Genomic DNA, 25,526 nt, shown 5'->3' with positions numbered 1-25,526 from the left:
ACTATATCCACAGAATCGGTCGTGGGGGATGATTTGGCCATAAGGGTGTGGCTATTAACATGATGACAGAAGCCAAGAGGATTCTTTGAGACATCAAGACCTTCTACAACACCCCCATTGAGGAGACACCCCTCGATGTCGCTAACCTCATCTGCGGGGCTGTCCTGCTACCTAGCCCTACCCCGGGTTGTCTGGGGGCGGGCTGAAGAGGAGCAGGGGCGGGGAGGGAAGGGAGCCAAGGGATGGACATCTTGTCATTTTTTTTTTTCTTGAATAAATGTCACTTTTTGAGGCAAAAAAAAAAAAGAAAGCAAGCTTTCCTTAAAAAATGCCAACCAATAAATGTAGAAAGAATGGCAGGATTAGGAGACACTCACAGGCTACCATCATAGTAATTCAGCCAAGAAACTGCAACACAGATGCCAAACTAGTTTGATGAGGAATGGGTTATTTACCCGATTTCAAAGCACAACCCCACAAGATGCTTATTAGTAACTTTTCAGTGGAGAAACCCAGCAGATACCACCTCCATTAAGCCATCAAGGTTAACATCACCACTAACAGGGTGACTCAAAATCACGTTATCCCGACAGGATGGGAAGAGCACAGCATCACTTGACACTCCTGCCAGAAATGTGTGACCTGGAATCCAACCATGAGAAAGCATCAACAAACCCAAATTGAGGGACAGTCTGCAAAACAGCCTGTAATCTTCAAATGTCAAGGTCATTAAAACCAACCTGGATTGTTCCAGACTACAGGAGATAGAGACAGGACTACTAAGTGCAACTTTTTTCTGCTGATAGAAGATTATTATTGGGGTCACTGGGAAAATTTGGTTATCTGTGGATGGTAGTGTTTTCAGGTTAATTTTTATTTCTGATGGATTTATTTGGTGATATAGAACAGCTTCAGTTATAGGAATTATGCATTAAAATATGCAGGAGTGTTGGGACATCACCTTGCAACCTATTCTTAAAAAGTATTCAGAAAAAAATGGACTATTCTTGCAATATTCTTGGTAATTGGTACTTTCCTTTAAATTTGAAATTATTAGGGGCACCTGGGCAGCTCAGTCAGTTAAGCATCTGACTCTTGATTTCGGCTCGGATCATGATCTCAGGGTTTTAAGATCCAGCCCCACGTTGGGCTCTGAGCTCAGCAGGGAGTCTGCTTGAGATTCTCTCTCCCTCTGCCCCTCCCCCAGCCCCCTCACCCCTGTTCTCTCTCTCAATTCTTAAAGTTCTCTCAATTTCTTTTGTGTCAAACATTTAAGGGTACAATAAAAAAAGAAAATGAAACGATTTTGCTAAAAGTCAAGATCCTTTTAATTTTTTAGAAAGAGGTTACTTAGAGGGGAAACAGTGCTTAAAATTCCACAGAACTAAAGTTAAGTGGAGACCATGACCAAATAAATACATAACAAGGACTCGTTCTGATGCTCTTTAAAGCAGTGTTTTTGAATCAGGTAAACATCCAAAGAAAGAGGATTCTTCTTGATGTGCTTCTTGCTGAACAAAATTTGTATTCACCTTTGTATGTATCAACTGCCTAGCCTAGGTATTTGAACTCTGAAATAATTTAATGCAACTCAAATGACACTTTAACATATATAATACTTTTCTTGATTTCTTACATTCATATATAACAAATTCTTGATGCCTTTAAATTCATGATTCCTATGACCATTTCAGTTATGATAAATTACAAAATGGCAAGAAAGATCCTTTGAGATCTCAAGGAAAGAAACCAGAGGAAGGGGCGCCTAGGTGGTTCAGTGGTTAAGCATTCAACTCTTGAACTCAGCTGAGGTCTTAATCTCAGAGTCATTGAGTTCAAGCCCGGCATTGGGCTGCATGCTGGGCATGGAGCCTACTTAAAAAAAAGAAAAACAAACAAAACAAAACAAGAAACAAAACAAACTTGAGGAAAGTATGTATTAAAGGCCTTCACAAATATGAAGGACAATTATTAAAATCTTGATAAAAAGCAATCTGTCCTAGGTTCAAGGTTCAAGTCTGAATCCTTGAACTTTGCAAGATCAAGACACCATTTGCATATGTTCTTTTTTAAAAAACTCCAATGAACTCCTATCATGTCAGGAGCAGGTGCCTCTCAGCCAGCACCAGACAGAAGAGGCTTGCGATATTTGCACTGAATCCAAACCCGGTACATTGTCAGCTGTTTCCCCCGGTTCACTTGCAATCGGCGATCCACCAGGTTTTGAACCTTTTCCAGTCCAGCAGTAGTGAAAAGTGTATCCAGCTCCTCTGGTTTGGAAAAGAGATGTTTATATATTTTCCGCTGAAGAAAAAACATTATCTACCACTTCCTACGTTTAATGGGGCTCCGTGAGACTGTTTTTATTTATATATTTTAAGTGGCTTGAGCCGTGCTGTTTATTTATAAGTGCGGTAACAGTTTGGTAACAGCAAGTTCACATTTAAATGGGGGAAGCCGAACCGTCTGGGAAGGGCAGCTTGGTATCCCGAGGGAGAGCCGAAGAGTTGGCTGACGGGGAGGAATTTTCAAGAAGGGCTTCACGGACACCTTAAGATTACATGCAAAAATCTACATAAATGTAACGTCAAAGCCACTTTTTTAGGGGAGAGGTTCCTCCACTTTCACCAGAGGCTCAGAAAAGTATGTGACAGAATAAAGGACCCAGGAATGGCAGTGGGCACGTGGGCAGGGCCGGCCGCAGAGGAGAGCCATCCTGGGTTACAGCCGGAGCCAGGGAGCACGGGCCTGGCTCCGGGGCCCCTACGGGGTGACCCAGCCTTCAGGGTGACACCAGTCGCACTGAAGTCCCGCAAAATGGGGCAGGTCTCCTGTTTTGGACAAAGGGACTGGGAGGAAGAGCAGACCGCAGGAGGGCCATGCGGAGGGCTGAAGGCTCCTGTAAGTGGAGCCTGTCTGCAGAACAGCGAACGGGTTCCGGGCAGCTGAGCGCAGGGTGGCGAAGGCCCCCACAGGTGGGAGCGCCCAACAGTCTTACTTCTGAGAGCACACGGAGCAACGTCTGAGCTGGTGTTTGGGGGACTACTGGCGTACGCAAAGATGAGCGTTTTCATACCTTGTGTGAAGAAGTAAACTCTAGTACCGTCACCTCTCACGTAGAAATTTTCAGACAGACACTGACCTGTGGAGCGATGTGATAAAAATCAGAGAAACTTTAAAGTACTTCTTTGAATTTCACTGCCAATCAAATGTGCATTGTGATACCGATTTCTTGGGCAGAGAACAGAAGCCTTTCTTGGTTACTCTGGGCACCTTGCAGGAATTGGCAGTTTCGCTGCTATGAAGGAACGGTGCTTTGGAGCGAGCAGCCCTGGGGGCGCCATCAACCGCAGCGTTTGATCACACGGGCGATCCTCAGCCTTCTGTTCTAGAGCTGTTTCCTGTTGCAAACAGTGTTTCCCTCCTCCCTCATTCAATAAATACCACATACTCTTTGTAAAACAAAAATAAATAAACAAAAGACAGGGACTTTAGCTACGCTGAAGGGAAGAAAACTTGAGCCACTGGGACCACTTCCCACGTCTCTCCACGCATCCACACACACTCACAAATACAACCCGCGTGCTGTTTTTATCATGGACGCTCTCCCCTCAGCTGCCAAGCCCTCTGACCTAATGTCAATTTACTAACCTGGTAGGTGATTCTGCACCTTTGGAATGTCAATATAATCTTACTTGCTTTACTTTGCTTATTTCTCCCCAGCCACTCTTGTATGTACGATCAAGTTTAAAACAGTCACCTGCACACTGCTTTTCTCATCTGGGAATGCAGAATGGAAACCCCGCCAGGACTGCCGGTGTGGGGCCCACCTCATGCGGCAGGCACAATGCTCCCCTCTCCAGAGGCATTCACTTTGTTTTGAAGATTTTGCCTACATACACATTACATGCTAGTTCTTGAGTAATTCCCCAAAGGACTGTTAGACTGAGTAGATAACACCAGTGTGTTTAAAAAAAAAAAAACAACCCAAAACAACCCAAACACCATTAACAAGTTGTTATTTCTACCAGTAATGGAGAAGTGTATCTCCTTCTTTGAAATGGCCAGTGGTAGGTTTAAGAAGTGGTTATCTCACTCTAAGTTTTGTTACCTTGAGGTTTGTTTTTGGCCATTTGGATTTGCCCTTCTGTGAATCAACTCTAAAATTTTCCTTCCCTGTTTTTTGGGTGGGTTGCTGATCTCCTTATCAATTTACCAACAGGCCCTTGAAGAGCAGAGATAATAATTGAGTCTTTATCTGTTCTAGGCACCGAAATTATTTGTCTTTCAAATTTTTAATGGCATCTTTTGCCATGCCACATTTAAAATTACTTATGTAATCAAATCTTTTTCCAAAGGTAGCTATTCTTTTTTTTTTTTTTTTAAAGATTTTATTTATTTATTTGACAGAGAGAGACACAGTGAGAGAGGGAACACAAGCAGGGGGAATGGGAGAGGGAGAAGCAGGCTTCCTGCTGAGCAGGGAGCCCGATACGGGGCTCGATCATGACCTGAGCCGAAGGCAGACGCTTAACGACTGAGCCACCCAGGTGCCCCACCAAGGTAGCTATTCTAAAAGTTGCTGTCTTGGTTAAAAGATCTCCCAAATACCTAGATTATACAAATCTTCAAAAACATACCACCCTTGTCATGTATTAAGTAGCTTTATATATGGAGCTACAATTCTAGAGTTTCTATTTGATTTCACTGACTTCTAGGTCTATTCTGATGGCAAAACTGTTGCTTTGGTAATAGTAGCAAAATACCTTTTTTAAACCGAAGCTGAGCCATGTCATAGCGGCCATAATCTCGCAGAAGCATCATCCCTCCGGGCTTCAGAAGCCTGCTCAGCCCGTTGATGGCCTTCTGCATCCTGCGGGGCAACACAGAATGAAGATCAGGTCTCCTTAAGGACAGGATTCCTTTTCCTTGTAGCATGCCTGGAAAAGCCAGTGGACTTCCTAACCTTGACAAACGAACCCCGACATCTCAGCTCCTCTGCTCTTGCTTCAGTGAGAACGGGAGCACATACCCAAGCTTCTCAGGTGCTTCTGCTGTCTGCTCGTGACCGTGGCTTTGACCCACTCCCTCCACCAGGAAGAGGCCTGAGGATAATCCGCTTCTGCCGGAGGGCTCCACTTAAATACTCTGCGTCTGGCTTACTTCCTACTCCTCCTGGGATGGCCTCATGGGGAAGCCACCGTCCTGTGCTTCTGGGGCTCTCGGAGCACAGCCCTGAAAACCTGCGGTGAGGACTACTAGTTAGCTGACTCATCCGCCTGCCCCCAGGCCTGAGAGCTCCAAAGGCAGAGACTGTACCTTTCCATTTGTTAAATGAAGACGAAACCTCCAGCACTTACAGTTTACACGGTGAGTCAGAATGCAAATGGGTGCCCCTGGCAGAGCGCTTTACCTTCTGACTGCACTTCCCACACGCAGGCTTAGTGCCGGTTTCGCCTGTACTAACCTTGGAAGTATCAATGCTACAAAGTCTACTTGAATACTGATAGTTTTTAATTTAATTTAATTTAATTCATTTATTTTTAAGGTTTTATTTATTTATTTGACAGAGAGAGACACAGCGAGAGAGGAAACACAAGCAGGGGGAGTGGGAGAGGGAGAAGCAGGCTTCCTGCGGAGCAGGGAGCGTGATGCGGGGCTTGATCCGAGGACCCTGGGATCATGACCTGAGCCGAAGGCAGACGTTTAACGACTGAGCCACCCAGGCGCCCCGAGAGTTTTTAATTTTAGTGTTTTATTTCAGTCCACGTCAGTTTTTAAGTTTGTAGCATTTAAACTTCCACTGATATTTTATCTATCAAACTCTTACCCCCAACGCGGGGCTTGAACTCACAACCCTGAGATCAAGAGTCACATGGTCTACTGACTGAACCAACCAGGTACCCCGAGACTTCTGCAGTTATGAATGTTTAGAACCATGCCTGGCTTTTTGGGCTGTCTTGCACCTGCCTTTCTGCACGCTCACAATATCCCTGTCAGGTCAGATGACTCAGTGCTCTCTTCAAGGAAATGTGGGACAGAGACAATCACTCGCTCCTCTGGGTCTCTAGCTGACGCTACTTCCTGAGGACAGTATCTCATCAGGACAGCTGGCTGCCCACTCTAAGAACCTTACCAGTATCTCGCAGGGTTCGACACCTAAACCGGATTTTATGGAATTTTATGGATTTTATGGAATTCCCCTGTACTGCAGTTTTCCAAAGAACTTAAACATAAAGGAACACCCGTGTTAAGCTTCACTATAAATTCTGTTGTTAATAAGCCTGGTTTACCGAAAGCATTTAAAAAGCCCAATGAGGGGCGCCTCGCTGGCTCAGTTGGGAGAGCGTGTGGCTCTTGATCTCAGGGTTGTGGGTTTGAGCCCTACGTTGGGCGTACAGATTACTTAAAAATAACATCTTAGAGATTTATTTATTTATTTTTTAAAGATTTTATTTATTTGAGAGAGAGTGTGAGCGAGAGAGACAGCACAAGCAGGGGTGGGGCGGGGGAGGGGGGAGGCAGAGGGAGAAGCAGACTCCCCGCTGAGCAGGGAGCCCGATGTGGGGCTCGATCCTAGGACCCCGGGATCATGACCTGAGCCGAAGGCAGATGCTTAAAAGACTGAGCCACCCAGGTGTCCCTTAAAAATAACATCTTAAAGTAAACTAAAAAGCCCAATGAGGGGGCGGGTACTAACAGCTGGGGTTCTAAAACAGCAGGCTGCGATTATCAGCAGGGGTTCCCCCCCACACCCAGTAACGCTGCTCTCCCATCCCCTGGGGATGCTCAACCATAGCACCGAGAAGAAGAACCAACCGCTGCAGCCAACAGACAGAGGTTTAGAGGCAAAAATGTTTAGGAAAAGGGTTGAGACACTTGTATCACTTTGACAGAATGGCTTTTCCCGGCCTTTCAGATCATCCTGCTTACTTAGGGTCCAACCCTGGTATCAAGGTCCCTGACCCAAGCTTTGTTCTGTGACACTACTGGCTAGGGGACCTAAAACTTACTTGTCTGGAACAACGGCCGAAAGAACAAATATGAGGATGATGATGTCGAGGCTCTCCCCGGGCACTGGGTAACTCATATCTTCATCACACAGATCGTGGACAAAGGCAAAGCACCGACAAGGATCGTATGCTGAATTTGTCTGCAGACAGTTGAGACACATAGGTTAGAAAATGTTCACACAGCCTGGAGGAAAGCTAATCCTGCTTTAAGTGTAACCGCTGCTCCGGCTGCTGAGGGCTATCGCTCTAATCAGGATGCACGCCTTCTTACTCAAAGCCTAAGAACGTCCAACAATTCCAGGGACAAGCCTGCGGAATCCAACTGGTATTTTTATTTATTTATTTTTTAACCTTTTTTTTTTTTTTTTTAAAGATTTTATTCATTTATTTGAGAGAGAGAGAGAGAGCGCACGCGAGAGAGAGAGCATGAGCAGGGAAGAGGGGTAGAGGGAGAAGGAGAAGCAGACTCCCCGCTGAGCAGGGACCCTGCCGTGGAGCTCAAGCCCGGGACCCTGGGATCGTGACCTGAGCCAAAGGCAGACGCTTAACCCACTGAGCCACCTAGGCGACCCCCCAGCTGGTACTTTTAAAACGGACTGTTTTGAAGGTGCCGGCTGGCTCAGTCGGTAGAGCATGTGACTCTTGATCTCAGGGTCGTGAGTACAAGCCCCATGTTGAGGGTAGAGCTTACTTAAATTAAAAAAAAAAAATTAAAAAATTAAAAAAAATTTTTTTAAAGATAAAATGAATGTTGGGGGGCGCCTGGGTGGCTCAGTTAGTTAAACATCTGACTCTTGATTTCAGCTCAGGTCATTACCTCAGCACTGTGAGATCGACCCTGCGTTGGGCTGCATGCCGGGCACGGTGCCTGCTTAGGATTCTCTCTCTCTTCCTTTGCCCCCCCGCCCCCCACAGCCCCCCTCTCACACTCACACTCGCCCTCTCTTAGAAAAAAAAAAAAAAAGGAATGTTCTTGATTCTTCTACTTTTATTCTTTACTCTGATGCATAAAGTTAGATTTGAGGACTGGAAAGTGATCAGGAAGGTAAATGACCACAAGCAAAAAGAAAAATCTCATCAGGAGAGAGAGAAAACATACTGACATTTAAAATCATGATTTAAAACAACTCCCAACCCAACTATAGCATATTACACCGATCACAGAATTCTCCAGGAAAATGTATTAAATGTGGAAAATTTAACTTTATATTTTATTGTCATAAAATTAACCAAAGAAAAAAATAAATAAAATTAACTAAAGAAAAGCTCAATATTCACCTGGTCTACATCCATAAAAGTAACACTCCAGAAAGACACGAATTGCCAATTCCAGACCTCCTATGCTAGGAGCATTAGACATGACTGTAACCAACACATTTTAGGGTAATTTCTCTTTCTGTATCTCTCTTTTCCAAAAATGTGACTTTGTTCCTCATTGGCCACAGCTAATTCAAACACAGCAAGTAGATTATCAGCTGGGCCGGGTCAACCAGACTCTTTCTGGGGACTTTGGAATCAGGACAAGTCATTCTGGTGAGGTTCTGAGAATGCCTGAACAGGGTGGACATGTAAGGGGGCAAGCACGTTGGTGTCATGTGACAAACCTATTAAAGAAAACTGGTAAAGAGGAAAACAAAGGGCAAACGGCTCTGGGCTATGCGAGATAGGAAACCATGAGCTTGAGGGAAGTACTGTGACAGGAAGAGGAAGGAGTGGAAACGGCTCACCAGGAGCCAAGTGGCCTTGGCATCTGCCACCTTTTCGGGGCTGAGTGCCTTGGCTACACTTTATGCCCTTGGGTTCTATGACCTTCTTTCACTGAATGAGTTTGTCTGGGTGTGTCTGTGACTTGTAACTCAAAGAACCCCGACTAGAAACAATCTTCTCATTTTAATCCTTAAAACCTACGTTTGGAGAGGTCAGGAGACCTGCCCAAAGTTCCACAACTGGCCAGTGACAGGTTCCACGTTCATGCTCGGTTCTTTCCTCTACTCAGGCTGTTCCAGCAAGTCTTTTACTTTCAGACCACATAAGAATAATAGAAATTTGCTAGAGACCTTGATTTTTAGGAGACCCTTTCCCCTTTAATCAGTGAAAATTACAGATAGGACCCAATGCACTTACCTGGACCAGTTCTACAGCTGTGGAAGAAAAATCACAACAGTAAACAAAAAGTCCCGGATCACTGAAATGGGCAGAAAAAACAGTAGAACAATTAAGACTGTAAACTGAATTATGTCTGTTCTCTTTCCTGTGTAGCAAACTTAAAATATCAAAGGTCCCATATATTGGCAGTGGAACAGGTTTTGAAGCTCACCAATTTTCCTGATGACAAAGATAACATAGAAATCGACATCTTGTCACCCATGGTTCCCAATAACCATTATTACCAGTTTATTGAAGTAAGTTTTGAGAAACAACACACCCCTTTCTCCTCTTTGCTATCCTATAGTTAAAGTTTACAACACACTTACTTGTTAGTTTGTAAAATCGGAAAGACTGTGTTTCCCACACCACAACCAACCTGCGGACAGAAAAGAACTTTTAGTTACAGGACTTTCAAGGAATCAATTCCCTAGAGCTAGATAAATAATCAACAATAATCTTGCTTAATTGTATTAGTAGGGAAGGTGCAGTGACCAGAGCTAAATAGTAGCCACGACATTCCCCAACCTTGACCTCAGGAAGTCTAAAAGAGGTAGCCATAAAAGACAAGAGCATGGGCTCTCGACAGCAGAAGGGAGCTGGTGTGGAAAAAAGGGCATGGATAGCTTTTACTTTTTGAGTTTTAGCAAATGGTCCTATAGATGAAATATTTTTTTTCTCATTAATACAGTACTTATTTGTCTTCCCTCTGTCAAACCCTGAGCCAACCCCTTTCCCTAGGCTGCCTGAGGAGGTATAGGAAAAGGAACATACAGGGCAGATGAGACATGGGAGAAAGACCTATGGGAGGTGGAGACAGCTCCTGCCCATGACAAAGAGGATGAGAAAGGCCACCATCAGCCAAAAGAGCCCCATGGCCTCTGAGAGAGCAAAGCCCAGAATGGCGTAGAAGAGTTGTTGCTTCAGAGAGGGGGGATTCCTGGCATGACCAGTGATGAGGCTCCCAAACATAGTCCCAATTCCAGCCCCAGAGCCAGCCACACCGACCGCGGCAGCCCCAGCCCCAATGAACTTGGCTGTGTCGATATCCCTTGAAATGGGACTGGTTTGGAAGCTGCAGCTAGTAATAAGTGAGGTGAGGGGACGTGGGGCTGCCAAGCTGCAGAGGCTCTCATCTGTCATGTCTCCGGTGGTTTTAGCACCGCTGCAGTGATCGGTTCAACAGCTGAGAGGTGCTCCTGACCAAGAAGGGGGTGGAGACGAACTCTGCACAGGTGTACATTTTCAGGGTATGAGGGGCTGTGGCAGGAGAGCTGCTCCTGTGCAGAGAAGACAGGGCAGATGAAATATTCTCTTACTGAACTGCACTATATCATTATTGGAAACCTGTTTCTCAGATTAAGCAGAAAAATTCATGAAAAGGGGACCATGGATTACACTGTCCTAAACATGGTGCTGGGTGTGCTAATAACAGTGACCCTTTGGGGTTGGGCGTCTGACTCTTGGTTTCGGCTCAGGTCATGATCTCGGGGTCAAGGGATCGAGCTCTGCGTCAGGCTCTGTGCTCAGTGCAGAGTCTGCTAGAGCTTACCTCCCTTTCCCTATCCCTCTGCTCCTCCCCCTGCTCTCACATGCACGCCCTCCCTAAAATAATAAATGAAATCCTTAAAAACAAAATAAAAAAAATCCCCAAACCCAAAAAAGACAGTGACCATTTACTAAGGGCTTGCTACATGCCAGGCACTGTTTTTAGCCATTTTACATCGTTATCTCAATATATGTCATTCTCATAACTACCATGAGGCAGACAGAGAGGCAGAAGTCCCCCTCTGCTTGGGGAGGGGAAGGGACTAGTAACAAGGTCAGGCTGGAGGACTCAACCCCAAGGCTAATCAGCTTCCAGTGGAGTGTATAGTCACCGCTTCTAAATCTGCATTACAGTACCCACCTAGACACGTTTCCGGGGGTAGTCTTGCCTCCGCAACACCACCCAAACTAGGAAGACAAGAACTCTCCCATGCCTGAGAAGCAGGCACCATGGCGACTGACTTCCCCCCACCCCACCCCCATCTAATGTTACAAGGGAAGTAAAAGAATTTGTCTTGTGACTTGGGACTCTTGCAGGTGGCAGGTACAGCAGATCCTACAATGTGCAGAGGCAATAGGATGTCCCCAGGTAGCACCTCAGGTGATCTCTCTTTCTTTGCCACGACCACCAGATTATCTGGTCTGAATTTAGGACATGTCATTAGTTCAAAAATGGAGGTTTTCTAGGCCAACATAAGAGTCAAGTCTAGTCAGCTTCTTCAGACATAATCACTTCTGCGGTCAGCCTCTCGGTGCCACCCATGTGTATAGTAAAACAGCCCCGTTAACCCCACTCTCAGGACAACAGAGGGGGGTTACCTCGAGTATTCTGTAGGTGGCCGAGGATCCAGGGAACTCATCAGCACAGATTTCCAGGCGGTTGAGTTTCTGAGTTACATCTCCTTCCACAGGAGGCATCTGTGTTTTATGTCCAAGGCTATCTGAAGAACACATGTGCTGTTCTTCTATCTTTAAACCAGGTCCGTCCTCCTTGCTCCTACCTTCAGGTACTTCACTCCTCTTGTTCTCTGAGAGCCAATCATTAAAGTCATTTTGGTCCAGGCTAGGTGCCAACTCTGGGAATTCAGTGAAAAGCCAATGTCTATCCTTGAAAAACCTGTTTTCGTGGATTTTGTAGAACTCATTCCAGTATTTGTGGGCATTGACTTCATAATCAACTGTAAATATTAAAGAATTAAGAAAACTCTCAATCTCTCGGGCGCCTGGGTGGCTCAGTTGGTTAAGCGACTGCCTTCGGCTCAGGTCATGATCCTGGAGTCCCTGGATCGAGTCCCGCATCGGGCTCCCTGCTCGGCAGGGAGCCTGCTTCTCCCTCTGACCCTCCCCCTTCTCATGTGCTCTCTCTCTCATTCTCTCTGTCTCAAATAAATAAATAAAATCTTTAAAAAAAAAAAAAAAAAGAAGAAAACTCTCAATCTCTCAATATTTTATGTGTCCCTAATGTCAAATGTCATCCTGCTTCACCAAATGTCACTTTATACTAAAAGTATCCTCAAGTAGAGCTGGAAATCTGGCAGTCCTACCACCTACCCTACCTGAATTCCCTCTGTGTCTTATCCTTCTAGGGAGGAACTTCTACCAAGGAACTTATTACCAATTCTCCACCTACATCTTCAGGTGGCTCTTACCTAATTAGAAAATTCTAACATTAAGGAAAAAAAAAATTCTAACATTAAGTAAAAAAAATCTGTCTTCTGGTCAAAAAGTCCTACTATTTCTTAGGGCCATACAGAACAATTCTTTTGTATTTAAAGGCAGTTATTTTCCCCTCTAAATCTTCTCTTTTACAGGTGAAATGTCCCAGGTTCTTCAGTCATTCCTTATGTGAACTCAATGGTTAATGACACATACAGCTCTTCTTTAAATATACTCCTCTGTCTGTGGTTTTTTATTGAATGTGGAGCAAAGAAAGAATTCAATACTACTAAAAGATCCTAAAAACGGGACAAAGGCGGGAAAGGAGAAATGCTGACAAGAGGGAAAAATGTCTTCAGATGAGAAGAGTTTTGATGAGAGAGGACAGGAGAGACTTAAGAAGGGTAGACTGTTTCCACTATAGTTTAAGGTGATCAAGGCAGTGGGCAGTACTAGACTACAGTTTTCTGCTCTTTGCCAATACAGGACCTCGACTAGTGTAGTAGAAAAGAAAAAAAAAATCTAAGAAATTGGATTTTAGTTCCACCATTCCTACTACTAACTAACTGCTTACCTCTGGGTAAGGCACTTAATGTCCTGTGGTTCAAGTTTCTTTAACTGTAAAAAGAGGATATTGGACTATATGATTTTCAAAATCCCTTTCAACTCTAACTTGCTTTGATCTAGTCTCTGTCAAACTATGTAAGGTGAATACTTTGTAACTGGAATCTTCTTACTGTTATAGTGAACTGTGGGATACTACTCTCCCAATTTCTAGTCCTACTTTCAATTGTCATCTAGCACATAGGCTCAGCTAGTCCTAGTATTAGTATCTAGCGATATTTTGCAGTAAAATCATCCACCTCTCCAGAAGAGGTCTCTTTTTCTTTGGCCAGACTTACCTGCACTCCTCTTCACCCAGCTTTCCTTGGCAGAAGCCCTAAAATCCTCACGGCCATCACACAAGGAAAAGATACAAAATTCACCAGTCATTAGCTTCCCCCCCCCCCCAATATTTAGAATCTGATCGCTAGAATCTAGCTTCAATGACATTTTCTCAGCTAGGGTAATCATATAGACGAGGCACAGCATCCAAGTCGATCACGCGACCAAACGGTTACCATAGGCCAGTCATATTAATATGGGTCTAGTCGACGTACTAAAAATTAATCCCTAGGAAATATATCAAGATACTGTTACTCCCTCTCAAATAAAGCCAACACCCAAACTCCCTCTTCGCCCTAACAAGATTTTAGGGGGAAGCCCTTTTCCATCCTAACTCAGCCCCTCCCCTCCCGTTCTACCCCGGAGTTCGGGATCAGTCCAGTAACAAAGGCTCTCGGCGGTCTAGGTTCTCCGGCCTCTCCGGGAGAGCGCGTCTAGTAGTACGCTGGCTGCTGATACCAGAGGGCCCACCTAGGCGCACCTTGCTTCTCCTGGCACACCCGCTGGGTACTGTTCTCCCGGACTTTCCTCTCCGCTGCGGCGGCCTGCTCCTCCGACCACTCCACATTGTCCCTGGGAAAATCAAACGGGCAGCTTAGGGGCCTCACGTCCCAGCTGCGGGCAGGCTGCGTCGCTGGCCACGCAGCGCCTCTCCCGTGGAAGGAGAGCGCCTCGAGCAGGGCAGCGCGATTCGTGGCCGGCGGTCAGGGGCTTCTCAGAGCGCACGGGGCTGCGGGACAGAGGACAAGCCGCAGGCCGGACGAAGGGTAGGGCAGTTACCAGGCATTATGGTGGAAGACGCGCGCCGGATCGTTCAGGAACCTGCTTCCAAACTGCTGCCTCTTCGCGCCGACCACAGCCGGAGCGCGCTCAGGATACGGGCCGGCCATGACACCGGAGCCGGATATGCCTACCTTTCCGACACGCGAAAACTTCCTGTGGGGCCACTCCCCCTTCCGGAAGTCGCGGGGTCTGGGCGGGAAAAGAGCAAGAAGGGGCGGGGCAGTTCTGAAGCCCCGGTCTGGGTTGGAGCTGGAGCTCCGCCCTATGGGGGCGGGCCCTAAGTTGGGGAAGCGCTCTCGGTGTAAGGAGAGCTCGCCCACAGAATTTCTCTGAGCTGGCTTTTCCTCTCCCGGGAAAAGGGGTCGGTGGCGGTGCAGGCCCGCAGGAAAGTGGGAGATAGGGATCCCTGGGTGGCTCAGTGAGTTAAGCGTCTGCCTTCGGCTCAGGTCATGATCCCAGGGTCCTGGGATCGAGTCCCACATGGAGCTCCCTGCTCAGGGGGGAGCCTGCTTCTGCCTGCTGCTCTCCCTCTTGCTTGTGCTCGTGCTCTCTTTCTCACAAATAAGTAAATAAAATCTTAAGGGGCGCCTGGGCAGCTCAGATGGTTAAGCATCTGCCTTCGGCTCAGGTCATGATGCTGGGGTCCTGGGATCGGGCTCCTGGCTCAGCAGGGAGCCTGCTTCTGCCTCTCTCCCTGCTCATGCTCTCTTTCTGTATCTCTCTGTCTCAAATGAATATATATTTTTTTAATCTTAAAAAAAAAGTGGGAGACATTACGATTGAGTCTCCTTTCTATGCTGGGGTCCTCTAACAGGTTTCCCAGTTTCCCTCAAGTTTTAAGACAGGAAAAATCTTGAATCACTTTGAGAATTAAGGGTGCCTAGTTCCATTTAGACCTGATGGCAGAAGAATTTGAGGAAGATAGCAAGCTGGCTGAGTAAATAAGCAGTTTTCCAGCTTCTGTAGTGGGCTTTTCGTAGTGTGAAAAGCTATGAAAAAGAATAAAAGAATACTGTTTTTCTGGGGAGGGGGATATGGAATGAATTCTGAGAACATGAGGTTAATTTATATAATTATATAATTTTTAAACTATGTTTTTTTTTTTTAAGATTTTGTCAGAGAGCAGACAAGCAGGGGGAGCAGCAGAGGGAGAAGCAGGCTCCCCACCGAGCAGGGAGCTCTAGTCCGCTTGATCCTACTGATCGGAAGGCAGATGCTTAAGGCACTGAGCCACCCAGGTGCCCCTATAATTACATAATTTATAACCACCTACTTTTTGGAATTATCCATACCCGAGCTTGTTCACACAATCAGGACTGTAATACAACACATTAAGTTTGTTATAGTAATACATTTTCAGCCTTACATTTCTGTTTCGATAATTACTATAAACTGATTCTCAAAATAATCTAGAAGAAAGTATCCTGTTGATATAAGGTTTAGTTGAGAAGAGTTCCAGGCGAGTAAGGACTACCATTTGGAAGAAGTTAAGGTAACGGTTAATTAGTTATTTAAGTGGTGCAGTGCTAGATAGCCCACTGGTAACTAGTGATCATTTACTTCATTGAACATTCTTTCCATAGGCAAAACTGAAGGGAGCTATGAGAGATTCTGTATCTTCCTCAGAAAAGAAATGGGAACAAGCCTTAAACCTTCCCTAATCACAAAGAAAAATACGTGAGTGAATCGAAAAAATAAGATAATAAAGAACTTGTACTTTATTCGAAAACATGTTTGCCATTCTCACAGTCTTTTGAAACATTTTGAACAAAACCTCCTTTCCAAAAAACAAGTACAAGGATTTTTATCTTTTCTCAAGGCCAGTTGTTTGATATAGTGGTTGGTTTATATTTATTCTTGGCATCTTGTTCTCTCTTGCACATGCTTTTTTCTCCCCACACCAAAAACTATTAACGCTCCTAATCAGCAGTCCTACCGCATATTTCCTTGCATAGAGCTCACTCTCTGTTTTCCCCTGAAGTCACTTATTATATTAGTTCCAATAATTAGTCATTGAAAATGTCAAACAACTTGGTCCCTTTTGATGAAATGTGATAAAAGTATCCTAAACTTAATTTCTATACAATTATCTTTGGTTGACCTGTACAACTCATTTTTCTTCATCTTCTGAAGCACCTAAAATCATTTTTCTGAAGAAATTTGGAAGACATGGCTGTGAGTCCTTTGTAGTATCAGACTATATACTGGGCTGTAGCTTCAGCAATACTTTTCAGGGGACCTAAGGGTCCCTCTGCTGGTGAGCCTCAAGAGCTTTTCTAGCTGGGTGGCATGGGTTCAAAGCCTGGAAAAGTTAACTCTCAGCCTGGATTATTGCCTTGGGTGTCAACCTGGGACATGGGTAGTTAATTATTTCATGCCTTTCTTTCAGTTCTGATCAGTGGAAATTCTGGTCTGTGTAAGCATGTGCTCTGGAACTGAAAGGTGCGGGAAGGGTGTCCTAATTTGTTTCACGGAACATGCAGCAGCCCTAGAGGATTGAATATGCTGGTTTAACAACTTTAAACAGACTTTGTGGTTTTTTTCCTATTGCAAAATAAATATGTGTTTATTGTAGAACATTTAGACAAAAGAAAAAAAGAAACCACCCCATTCCATCCTTAATTTAATCCATTAAACACTTTGGTTTATATCTTTCCAGGCTTTTTTTCTAATTGACTTATAGAAGTAACCTTTACATTAAAATAGTTTCAGAACTGCGTTATTCCCTATTTTTCACAGCTTCATTGAGGTTCAGTTTACATACAATTAAATTCATCCATCTTAAGTGTACAGTTTGATACATTTTCATAAAAATCTATATTTGTGCAACTACCATCAAAATTAGGTTCTAGAACAACTCCGTAAAGTTTTCTCATGGCTCTGAGCAGTTGTAGCCTGTTTTATAAGTTGATAATAGTTTGTGAATATCATTCTTCTGCTTGAATGTTCTTTTCTAACATTGTTTTAATGAACCTGGTATTGTTTTATAGAGCTGTATCATGATTTTCTGGACATTTAGGCTACTTTAAGTTTCTTACTATTAAAAATCCAACATGATAATCATCTTTATAACTAAATCATTTGTATATTCATGATTACTTCTTTAGAAATAATTTCTAGAAGTGGAAGTACTGAGTCAGTGGCTATAATTAGCTGCATTACTCAGCTGTGAGGTCAGGGCATTTTACTGTTCATTCACTGTTATATATCCAAGTCCTAGAACCCGGGCCAGCACACATTATGCAACTCAATAAATAATTGTTGAATGAATGGCTGAATACCTGTTGCTATACTGTATTTCATCTGCAAGATGCCAGTTTCTACTGTCAACCACAGTGTGGGACAGATTGATAGACTGTATTACTATACATTTTAGATTTTCCAGAACAGATATACTTAAAAATATTCTGTCTTGTTATCCCATTGATCCAAGAAAATATCCCAGGAATTTTAATATTTTGGCATCCAAATTACATTTCTTAGATTGCCTATTACAGTCATAGCCATACCAAAAAAAATCTGTCAAACCGTAAATCTTGTTTTTTGGGTAGGAAGAGTGGTCATGTGTATAAGATACTTTTTTTTTTTTAAGATTTTATTTATTTATTTTGGAAAAGATTTTAGTTATTTATTTGACAGGGCGGCGAGGGGGAGAGAGAGAGCACAAGCAGGGGGAGCTGCAGGCAGAGGGAGAAGCAGGCTCCCTGCTGAGCAAGGAGCCCAATGCGGGGCTCGATCCCAGGACCCTGGGATCATGACCTGAGCCAAAGGCAGACGCTTAACGACTCAGCCACCCAGGCATCCCAAGATCTTGTTTATTTGAGAGAGACAGAGTGAGCAAGAGAGAGTGAGCAAGAGAAAGCACAAACAGGGGGAGGGGCAGAGGCAGAGGGAGAAGCAGACTCCCCGCTGATCAGGGAGCCTGACATGGGGCTCAGTGCCAGAACCCCGGGATCACGACCTGAGCTGAAGGCAGACGCTTAACTGACTGAGCCACCCAGGTGCCCCAAGGTTCTCTTTCTCAACATCATAATATTGTAAAGAACGGCAAATATATTTAGACATTTTTGAACATTCAAGGTTAACACAAATTTACTTCAATTCCATTTCATTAAATAGTTTTAGGAGCCTTCACTATTATCATTACTTTTTTCTGGCATGGTACGATTTTATATTATAAGCCACTGTCTCCATCAATATGGAACATCTCTTTTCCTTTTTCTAACAGGAAAAAAAAATGTAATGGATGATAATCCCTAAACAGGATTAAAATAGTAAATTTTATGCGTATTTTCCCACCATAAAAAAGTACACCTCCCAAACTTGTAATACAGTTATACATGAGCATCTTTATTTTTTTTTTTTTTAAGATTTTATGTATTTATTCATGAGAGACAGAGACAGAAAGAGAGAGAGAGAGAGAGAGAGAGAGAGAGAAGCAGGCTCCCAAGGAGCAGGGAGCCTGATGCGGGACTTGATTCCAGGACCCTGGGATCACGACCTGAGCCAAAGGCAGACGCTTAACCATCTGAGCCACCCAGGCGCCCTGCGTATCTTTATTAAATACACTAAAGAACAACAGCAACAAGTGTAATGGGGAGATCAACTATTTTTAAGAGGGATTCAAGACGTCAGCCCTATGATGTGTGACTAAGGAGCCTTAGGAACACCCAAATTTAATCAAGATTCCCTGGGAGATGGTGATATTATTCCCTGGAACTGAAAGATCATTGTCATCTGCTGCCTCTGGCCTCTTTTGCAAATAATCAAAAACCCAATGTCACTTAAACTCATAAACTCAGATGCTTATTGCTGAGAGAGCCCTTAGGGGCTCAGAGGGGCATCCCTGTGTTGAGGTAAGTGCCCACGTGCAGCTTTTCTCCTTCTGCCCAGGCACTTTTGAGCCAGGTGGGGGCAGCAGAGCGCAGCCATTTGCTGGGAAGATAACCACATGGCCTCTAGTTACTCGTTCAGAATTAGGAAAGGGAAACCACATTATGACTTAAACTTTTTTACTGGTCAGAATCCAAAAGATGTCAACATTTCCAGCTGCTAAGAATGTACTAGACAAAAGCAAGAAACCATAATTTTGATATCTATGAAAAAGTAGTTTGCAATGAGCTATTTAGAAAATGTAGAAATTTCATTGTCGAAACCCTTTGAAACCTTTCCGTTTTCTTTTTCTTCCTGTCTCTGTGTCACACTCACTGATATCCGAGGAAGAAGAGAATACAGGGTTGTGGAAGGTATTCCTATTCATGTAGGCATCATATAACCTTAAGTCCTTCGGCGAAAGTAATTCTTGGCAAACATTCCAGGACCATGTATAGGTAGAAAAGGTGTCATAAAAGGACTCATTTTTAGTGTCTATTCCAATCAGATCCCCTCGGATCTTCCGCCAGAGGTTTAGCATGTCTTTCCGGTGCTCAAGGGCAATTCCCAAGTTATAGGCATCAGTAGCTCTCTTCACCTGCAGTGAGAGAACAGACATTTGCAGTAGTTAGCTTAATATATCTTTGACTTATGAACCACAATTCTAGACATCCCAAGAGTTACATTCCCAGGCTAGGTGAAAATCACCGAGTTTATCCATTGGGTGGAACCTCTAGAGGTCATGTGAGTTAGGAGTTGATGGACAATCAAAATGTATGATTTGGGAATAATGAGGTAAGACATTTATGACAATATTAAAAACACAATAAACTAAACCAAGGAGGAAATGTGGGATGGAGATAGTCTCTGGAGATAAAAGGAGTGCCAAGGATGGCACTCAATCCAGCCTAGGGCAGGGAGGGAGAAGATGCTGAGTAGTTCTTTGAGGATTTAACCGGATTGAGGGAGTCAGTGGTAATGGGAAGGTGTTGCAGGAAAAGGAGAGAGCATAAACAGAGGCAAAGGTAATAAGCCTCTGGAGTTGGTAGGAGGCACAAGCATGTTGGTAGTGCTAAAATGTCGAGCTTTGAAAGTGAGAGGGAAGGAATGATGCAGGTAAGGCAGGCAAAATGTTGTCTGCTGTAGGGGCCCTTAGACTCGATCTCAGTGAGGCTGAGAGAGCCCTTTTCTCAGTGAAAATCAAGCTGTAGTAAGTCGCTACTTCTTTTCTTTCTTTCTTTCTTTTTTTTAAAGCATTCTTTTTTATTTATTTATTTTTTTTAAGATTTTATTTATTCATCTGAGACACAGAGATACAGAAGGAGAGAGAGAGAGAATGAGCAGGGGGAGAGCAGAGAGAGAGGGAGAAGCAGGCTCCCCACTGAGCCAGGAGCCCAATGCAGGGCTCGATCCCAGGACCCTGGGATCATGACCTGAGCCAAAGGCAGAGGCTTAACCATCTGAGCCGCTCAGGCACCCCTGTAAGCCACTATTTCTGATGGAAGTGAGACAAATCTCAGTGTGTGGAGCAGAAAATATAGTTGAGAAATCCTGCCATTGTTGAGAGGGAAAGATTCATTTGCAAGCAGGACAGGGATATAGCTACACCTTCACAATAGATCATTAGCAGCTGCGTGGAGAATGGGTGGAGGGGAGCAGCTGTGAGGCAGGGATAGGAGGTTGGAGGGTGTTGTCCAGGCAAGACCGAATGAGGGCCTCAGTTAAGGCAGTAGTGGTAGGATGAAGGGGATAGATTTGAAAAATCTTCAGGAGAACAAGAGTAGCCACAGTTGGTCATAGGTGGATGTGAGGAGTGAGGACAATATATAAATTAGGATGATTCCTCGCCTTCTAGTTTCATCGACGGGGTAGATAGTGGTATCAACACCTGATGTCAAGAAGAATCCCCCAAGGGAAGAGCCAGTTTGATGCAGATGATGAGTTTGGTTTGGACATGTAGAATTTGATGTGCTGAGACAGTGAGGTAAAAATATTCATCAGGCAGTGAGATAAGTCAAAAATACTGGAGAGAAGTCTACACGAGTGACAAATCAGGGTATAGGTGGCAGCTGAAACAAGGAGGGTAGACTGAGATCATCTGAAGAGTACTTGCCCTAGTTGTTCCTTCACTTAACACAGAGATTCCCAATGTTCTGCTGGGTTACAGGTACGCCACCTTACTGATCTTCTCAAGCTTCTTAGCCCTTGGGGCAGCTGCTGCTGTAGACTGGAGGTCTCTGGCTATAAGCAGCCTCCATTTACTCCAGCATGAATATGTGCCATGATGAGACAGAGGTTGGGAGCCCACTCCTCTGTGGCATGCAGTACTGACGACCTACAGTTTCATTTATTCCCATATATTACTACTGCGTATTTCCTTCTCTTCCACCCTCACTCCAAGCTCAAGATCATGGAGGGCAGGAGCTATGTGCCCCCCGTGGCATCCCCTAATCCTAGAACTTTATTAATAATGTATAAATATTTACTAAAAAAATGAATGGATGAGTGCATATAATGGGAAGAGCAGTAGGATGGGACTAGAAAACAAGGAAATATCAAGACTTAAGGGGTGAACATTCAGGAAAGTGAAGCGAGAGGAAGGGACACAGAGCTGCAAGATGTAGTATTTATAAAGGCCGAGGAAGGAGAAAATGCCAAGGAGAGTTTGATCACTAGTGTCAAATGCAGAAGGGAGGCAGCATGAAATACATACACCTCAGTCTGTCTCTGTGGAGTACAAAAGTTGCTAAGACGTCAGGGCACAAAAGTGTGGATTCCAGAGCCAAGCTCCTCATGTTTATAATTCTGGTTCTATTACTTCTGCCTTTAGACAAGTCAACCTCCCTTGCATATTTGTAAAATGACAATGATAACAGCACCTATCCGGAAGGACTGTTGTGATAGGTAAATTAATTAATGTCTGTAGAGTACTTGTAGAGTACTTCTAGAGTACCGTACCTGGCATCTAGGAAGTGCACTCAAACTCTTCTTCTTCTTTTAGCTGCTATAATCAAGATGCTTTCACTCATTATGATTCCCTTAGTACACCTGCTCACTGTGACTGCTGGTTTGCTGCCTTAATTAGTTGCTATTTCCAGCATGACACAAACGAAGGTCCCAGAAATGATGCTGGGTATGGTTCCATGGGTGATTAGCAGGATGAATTATAACAATTAACATTTGAATCCATTTGATCACAGAGCAAGAAGCGTCATTACAATGGGTAAAAATGAGAAATGATCTTGTCTTATTTTAAAGACATAGAGCAGAAAAAATATCTTTGGGATGGTTGTAGTATTGAAGTAGAAAATATTCTGGTCAACGCGTTCTGGGAAGGCATGCAACAGTGAATACTCACGTGCTGTTTAATAGCAGCTGCATCCGTCACTGTCCAGTTCTGCTTCTTCTTGAGTGTTTGGTCAATGGCTAGGATGTCACTTGGATAGCCTGAGACTGGGTTGATAGGCTTTATATTTGCTGCCTTTTTGCACACACACACACACAAAGAAGGTTAGTGATATATTTTGGGTTAAATATACAACAAAGACATAATAAACAGGAATATGTCGTATGAGGAAGGGGTTTGTATGTGATTTATAAGGTTATTGCTAAGCCACTTGTCCATTGTTTTGGGGCACCCGGTATAGCACCATGTGCAACTGAGCATTTAGAGAATCCTCTTTTATAATGATGAAGCCTACTCAGACCAGAAGATGGTTTATGTATGGAATGGATATGGAGGGTAGAGAAGAGCCGACTCTATCCTCACCAAATTTTCCAAGCCATCAGCAAGCACTGAAAAGTGAAGAAGGTGCCCTCCACGGAATACAACCTGTATTTCTTCCAAACTTCCACTGGGGAACCAGCTGTCTATTTTCCCTGTTCCTGGGCTGCTGAACAATGCTGATGGAAATCACGTAAATATGTGGATTGCTTTCTTTGAAAATGTGTAGTACCCAGTCTCGTCCAGGCTATTAGTACTGCTTGACCCTACTTTCCTTCATTAGATGCTGTTAATTCTCTTACAGATCTCATAGCTGTCTTCTTTTTTTTTTTTTAAAGATTTTATTTATTTATTTGAGAGAGAGAGAATGAGAGACAGAGAGCATGAGAGGGAGGAGGGTCAGAGGGAGAAGCAGACTCCCTGCCGAGCAGGGAGCCCGATGCAGGACTCGATCCTGGGACTCCAGGATCATGACCTGAGCCGAAGGCAGTCGCTTAACCAACTGAGCCACCCAGGCGCCCTCATAGCTGTCTTCTTAGTGGCTGCTGGAAAACCAGATCTGCACACTCCCTCAGCTGATGATTACCTCTCCAGGACTAGCTAACATGAATTCTTTTCAGTCTTCTCTCCACCTTAGGATTTCTCTCCATTGTGTAGCCTGATTTTTCCTCTTTGCCTCTTCTATGTGAGAGTTTCTTTCTGATTTCCAAGACCAAAGTCTCCCCCCTGTATCTTTATTAATTCCCCTCCTGGACCATTTCCCTTTGATTTTCCTTGTTCCATGGCTGGCTTCATGGGTGTGAGACTTGTGCAATCCCATAGGACCAGAAGGGCCCTGAATTTGGTTTATTGCTCTGCTGTTGCAGTCTTTAAATTCTTAGTAATTTTTGGACAAGGGGCCCTACATTTCCATTTTGCCCTTGGCTCCACAATTACATAGCCAGTCCTGCCTCTCTCCTACACCTTCAGTTTCTCTTCCTTGGCCAGTGGGTTGTCCGCTTTGGCTGCATGTTGGAACTTTTAAAAACACCAAAGCCTAAGCCCCATCTCAATATCTGATTTAATTGGATAGGGTTGTGGCCTGGACACAGGGTGGTTAAAAGCTCTCCTTGGTGGTTCTGTTGTGCAGCCTGGATTGAGAACCACAGCTCTAAGGGCCCTTCCTCCTGGCTACTAATGTGCTCAAGTTCCCCGGTCCCGAAACAACTTTTTCTAGATTCTGATTCTTCATGTTCCATGTCTCTCTTCCTTAACAGGTACAGTTTTTTTGTAAAATGAGCTGATTTCCTCTCCCCCCCCCTTTGGTCTGCTTCATTAGTTTCTAGAGATACATGATAAATATCTCCCACTGTGATTATGGATTTGTGTATTCACTTTTTTAGCATGCATGCTTTTAAAACGTCTAAAGTTAATCCTTACAATTCTGTGAATTGTCACCTTATCTGTCAACTTGCTAGGTGCATACAGGTTCAAGATAGATATATCTTCCTGACAATTTAAAAAAATAATTAAATAGCATCTTTATCTTTAGTTATGTTTTCCTTAAATTTTACTTTCCCCATACTAATATATTGATACCAGCTCACTGATTTGTATTTGCCTGATGTATCTTTTCCTGTCCTTTTACTTTCAAACTTTGTGTTGTATTTCAGATGTGTCTCCTTTAAAGAACAGATATCTGAAAATTATTAAAAATCAGTCTCAGTATCCTTTTTTTAGACTTGAAAGATGAACCATTGTCTATTTTTTCTTTTTAATACTTTTTAAACTAGTATGTTTTAATCTTTTATTGTGATTATTGATATATTTGGATTTTTCTGCCTATTTTATTTTGTACTTTCTATTTTTCCATGTTTTCTCTTTTTTCTTGTTCCTTCCCCCTTCTATTCAACAGTTATTCATTATAATGATTATTCATTAAATTATTCATGATTCATTTTAGTGATTATCCTCACATTTTTAACACTCATTATAAATTTAACAAAATATAGGAAGCTTTAATTCTGAGTACCAGCCTCCTCATCTCCTGTGTCACTGTGGTGTATAGTATTTTAGTTCTTGTTGATTAGTACTCCCCAAACCAGTAATTCTTCTTTTCTTTTTTTTAATTTTATTTTATTATGTTATGTTAATCACCATACATTACATCATTAGTTTTTGATGTAGTGTTCCATGATTCATTGTTTGCCTATAACACCCAGTGCTCCATTCAATACGTGCCCTCTTTAATACCCATCACCAGGTCTTTTCTTTTTTTATAAAAGATTAATTTATTGGGATGCCTGGGTGGCTCAGTCGCTTAAGTGTCTGTCTTCGGCTCAGGTCATGATCCCAGGTCCCAGCATCGGGCTCCCTGCTCCACGGGGAGCCCGCTTATGCCTCTCTCTGTCTCTCATGAATAAATAAAATCTTTATTTTTTAAATTATTTTTATTTAAAAAAAATTTTTTTTTAAATTTATTTGACAGAGAGAGACACAGTGGGAGAGGGAGCACAAGCAGGGAGAGTGGGAGAGGGAGAAGCAGGCTCCCTGCAGAGCAGGGAGCCCTATGTAGGCCTCGATCCAGGACCCTGGGATCATGACCTGAGCTGAAGGCAGATGCTTAATGACTGAGCCACCCAGGCACCCCTAAATAAATAAAATCTTAAAAAAATGATTTATTTATTTATTTGAGAGAGAGAGAGTTCGCGTGTAGGGTGGAGAGGGGCAGATGGAAAGGGAGCAGACTCCTTGCTGAGTGGGGAGCCATATGCGGGGATCCATCCCAGGACTCTGAGATCATGACCTGAGCCGAAATCAAGAGTTGGATGCTTAACCTCCTGGGCCATCCAGGTGACCTT

The 25,526-nt window shown here is 43.7% G+C and overlaps 2 protein-coding genes and 1 pseudogene across 11 annotated transcripts in view; all 3 read right to left on the bottom strand.

Moving 5' to 3' along the window:
• METTL2A (methyltransferase 2A, tRNA N3-cytidine) overlaps nt 1-14,241 on the bottom strand; it is a 39,814-nt gene extending 25,573 nt beyond the window's left edge. For 5 of the 10 annotated variants that reach the window (XR_013445148.1, XR_013445147.1, XR_013445150.1 and 2 more), the window contains exons 1-7: nt 14,088-14,241; nt 13,789-13,880; nt 11,526-11,884; nt 9,488-9,537; nt 9,138-9,198; nt 7,014-7,153; nt 4,767-4,873 (exon numbers count right to left, since the gene is read on the bottom strand). Coding sequence is in view for 6 of the 10 variants with exons in the window: in XM_036116237.2 (XP_035972130.2) it covers nt 4,767-4,873; nt 7,014-7,153; nt 9,138-9,198; nt 9,488-9,537; nt 11,526-11,884; nt 13,789-13,880; nt 14,088-14,197 (919 nt within the window). In the remaining 4 variants the exon portion in view is untranslated. The other 5 variants (XM_036116236.2, XM_036116233.2, XR_013445149.1 and 2 more) reach the window with 5 other exon arrangements.
• On the bottom strand, nt 9,544-10,438 carry LOC118550852 (ATP synthase F(0) complex subunit C2, mitochondrial pseudogene; annotated as a pseudogene).
• Nucleotides 14,242-19,089: 4,848 nt separating the features above from the next.
• Nucleotides 19,090-25,526, bottom strand: part of EFCAB3 (EF-hand calcium binding domain 3) — a 35,820-nt gene continuing 29,383 nt past the window's right edge. The window contains exons 11-12 of the mRNA XM_078066474.1: nt 22,321-22,443; nt 19,090-19,560 (exon numbers count right to left, since the gene is read on the bottom strand). Of these exons, the coding sequence (XP_077922600.1) occupies nt 19,234-19,560; nt 22,321-22,443 (450 nt within the window). The 3' untranslated portion in view covers nt 19,090-19,233. The remainder of the gene's footprint in view (nt 19,561-22,320; nt 22,444-25,526) is intronic.

Source organism: Halichoerus grypus, chromosome 2 (assembly GCF_964656455.1).
Source record: "Halichoerus grypus chromosome 2, mHalGry1.hap1.1, whole genome shotgun sequence".
Classification (NCBI taxonomy): Eukaryota; Metazoa; Chordata; class Mammalia; order Carnivora; family Phocidae; genus Halichoerus; species Halichoerus grypus.
This window is presented reverse-complemented; position numbering and strand designations above follow the sequence as displayed.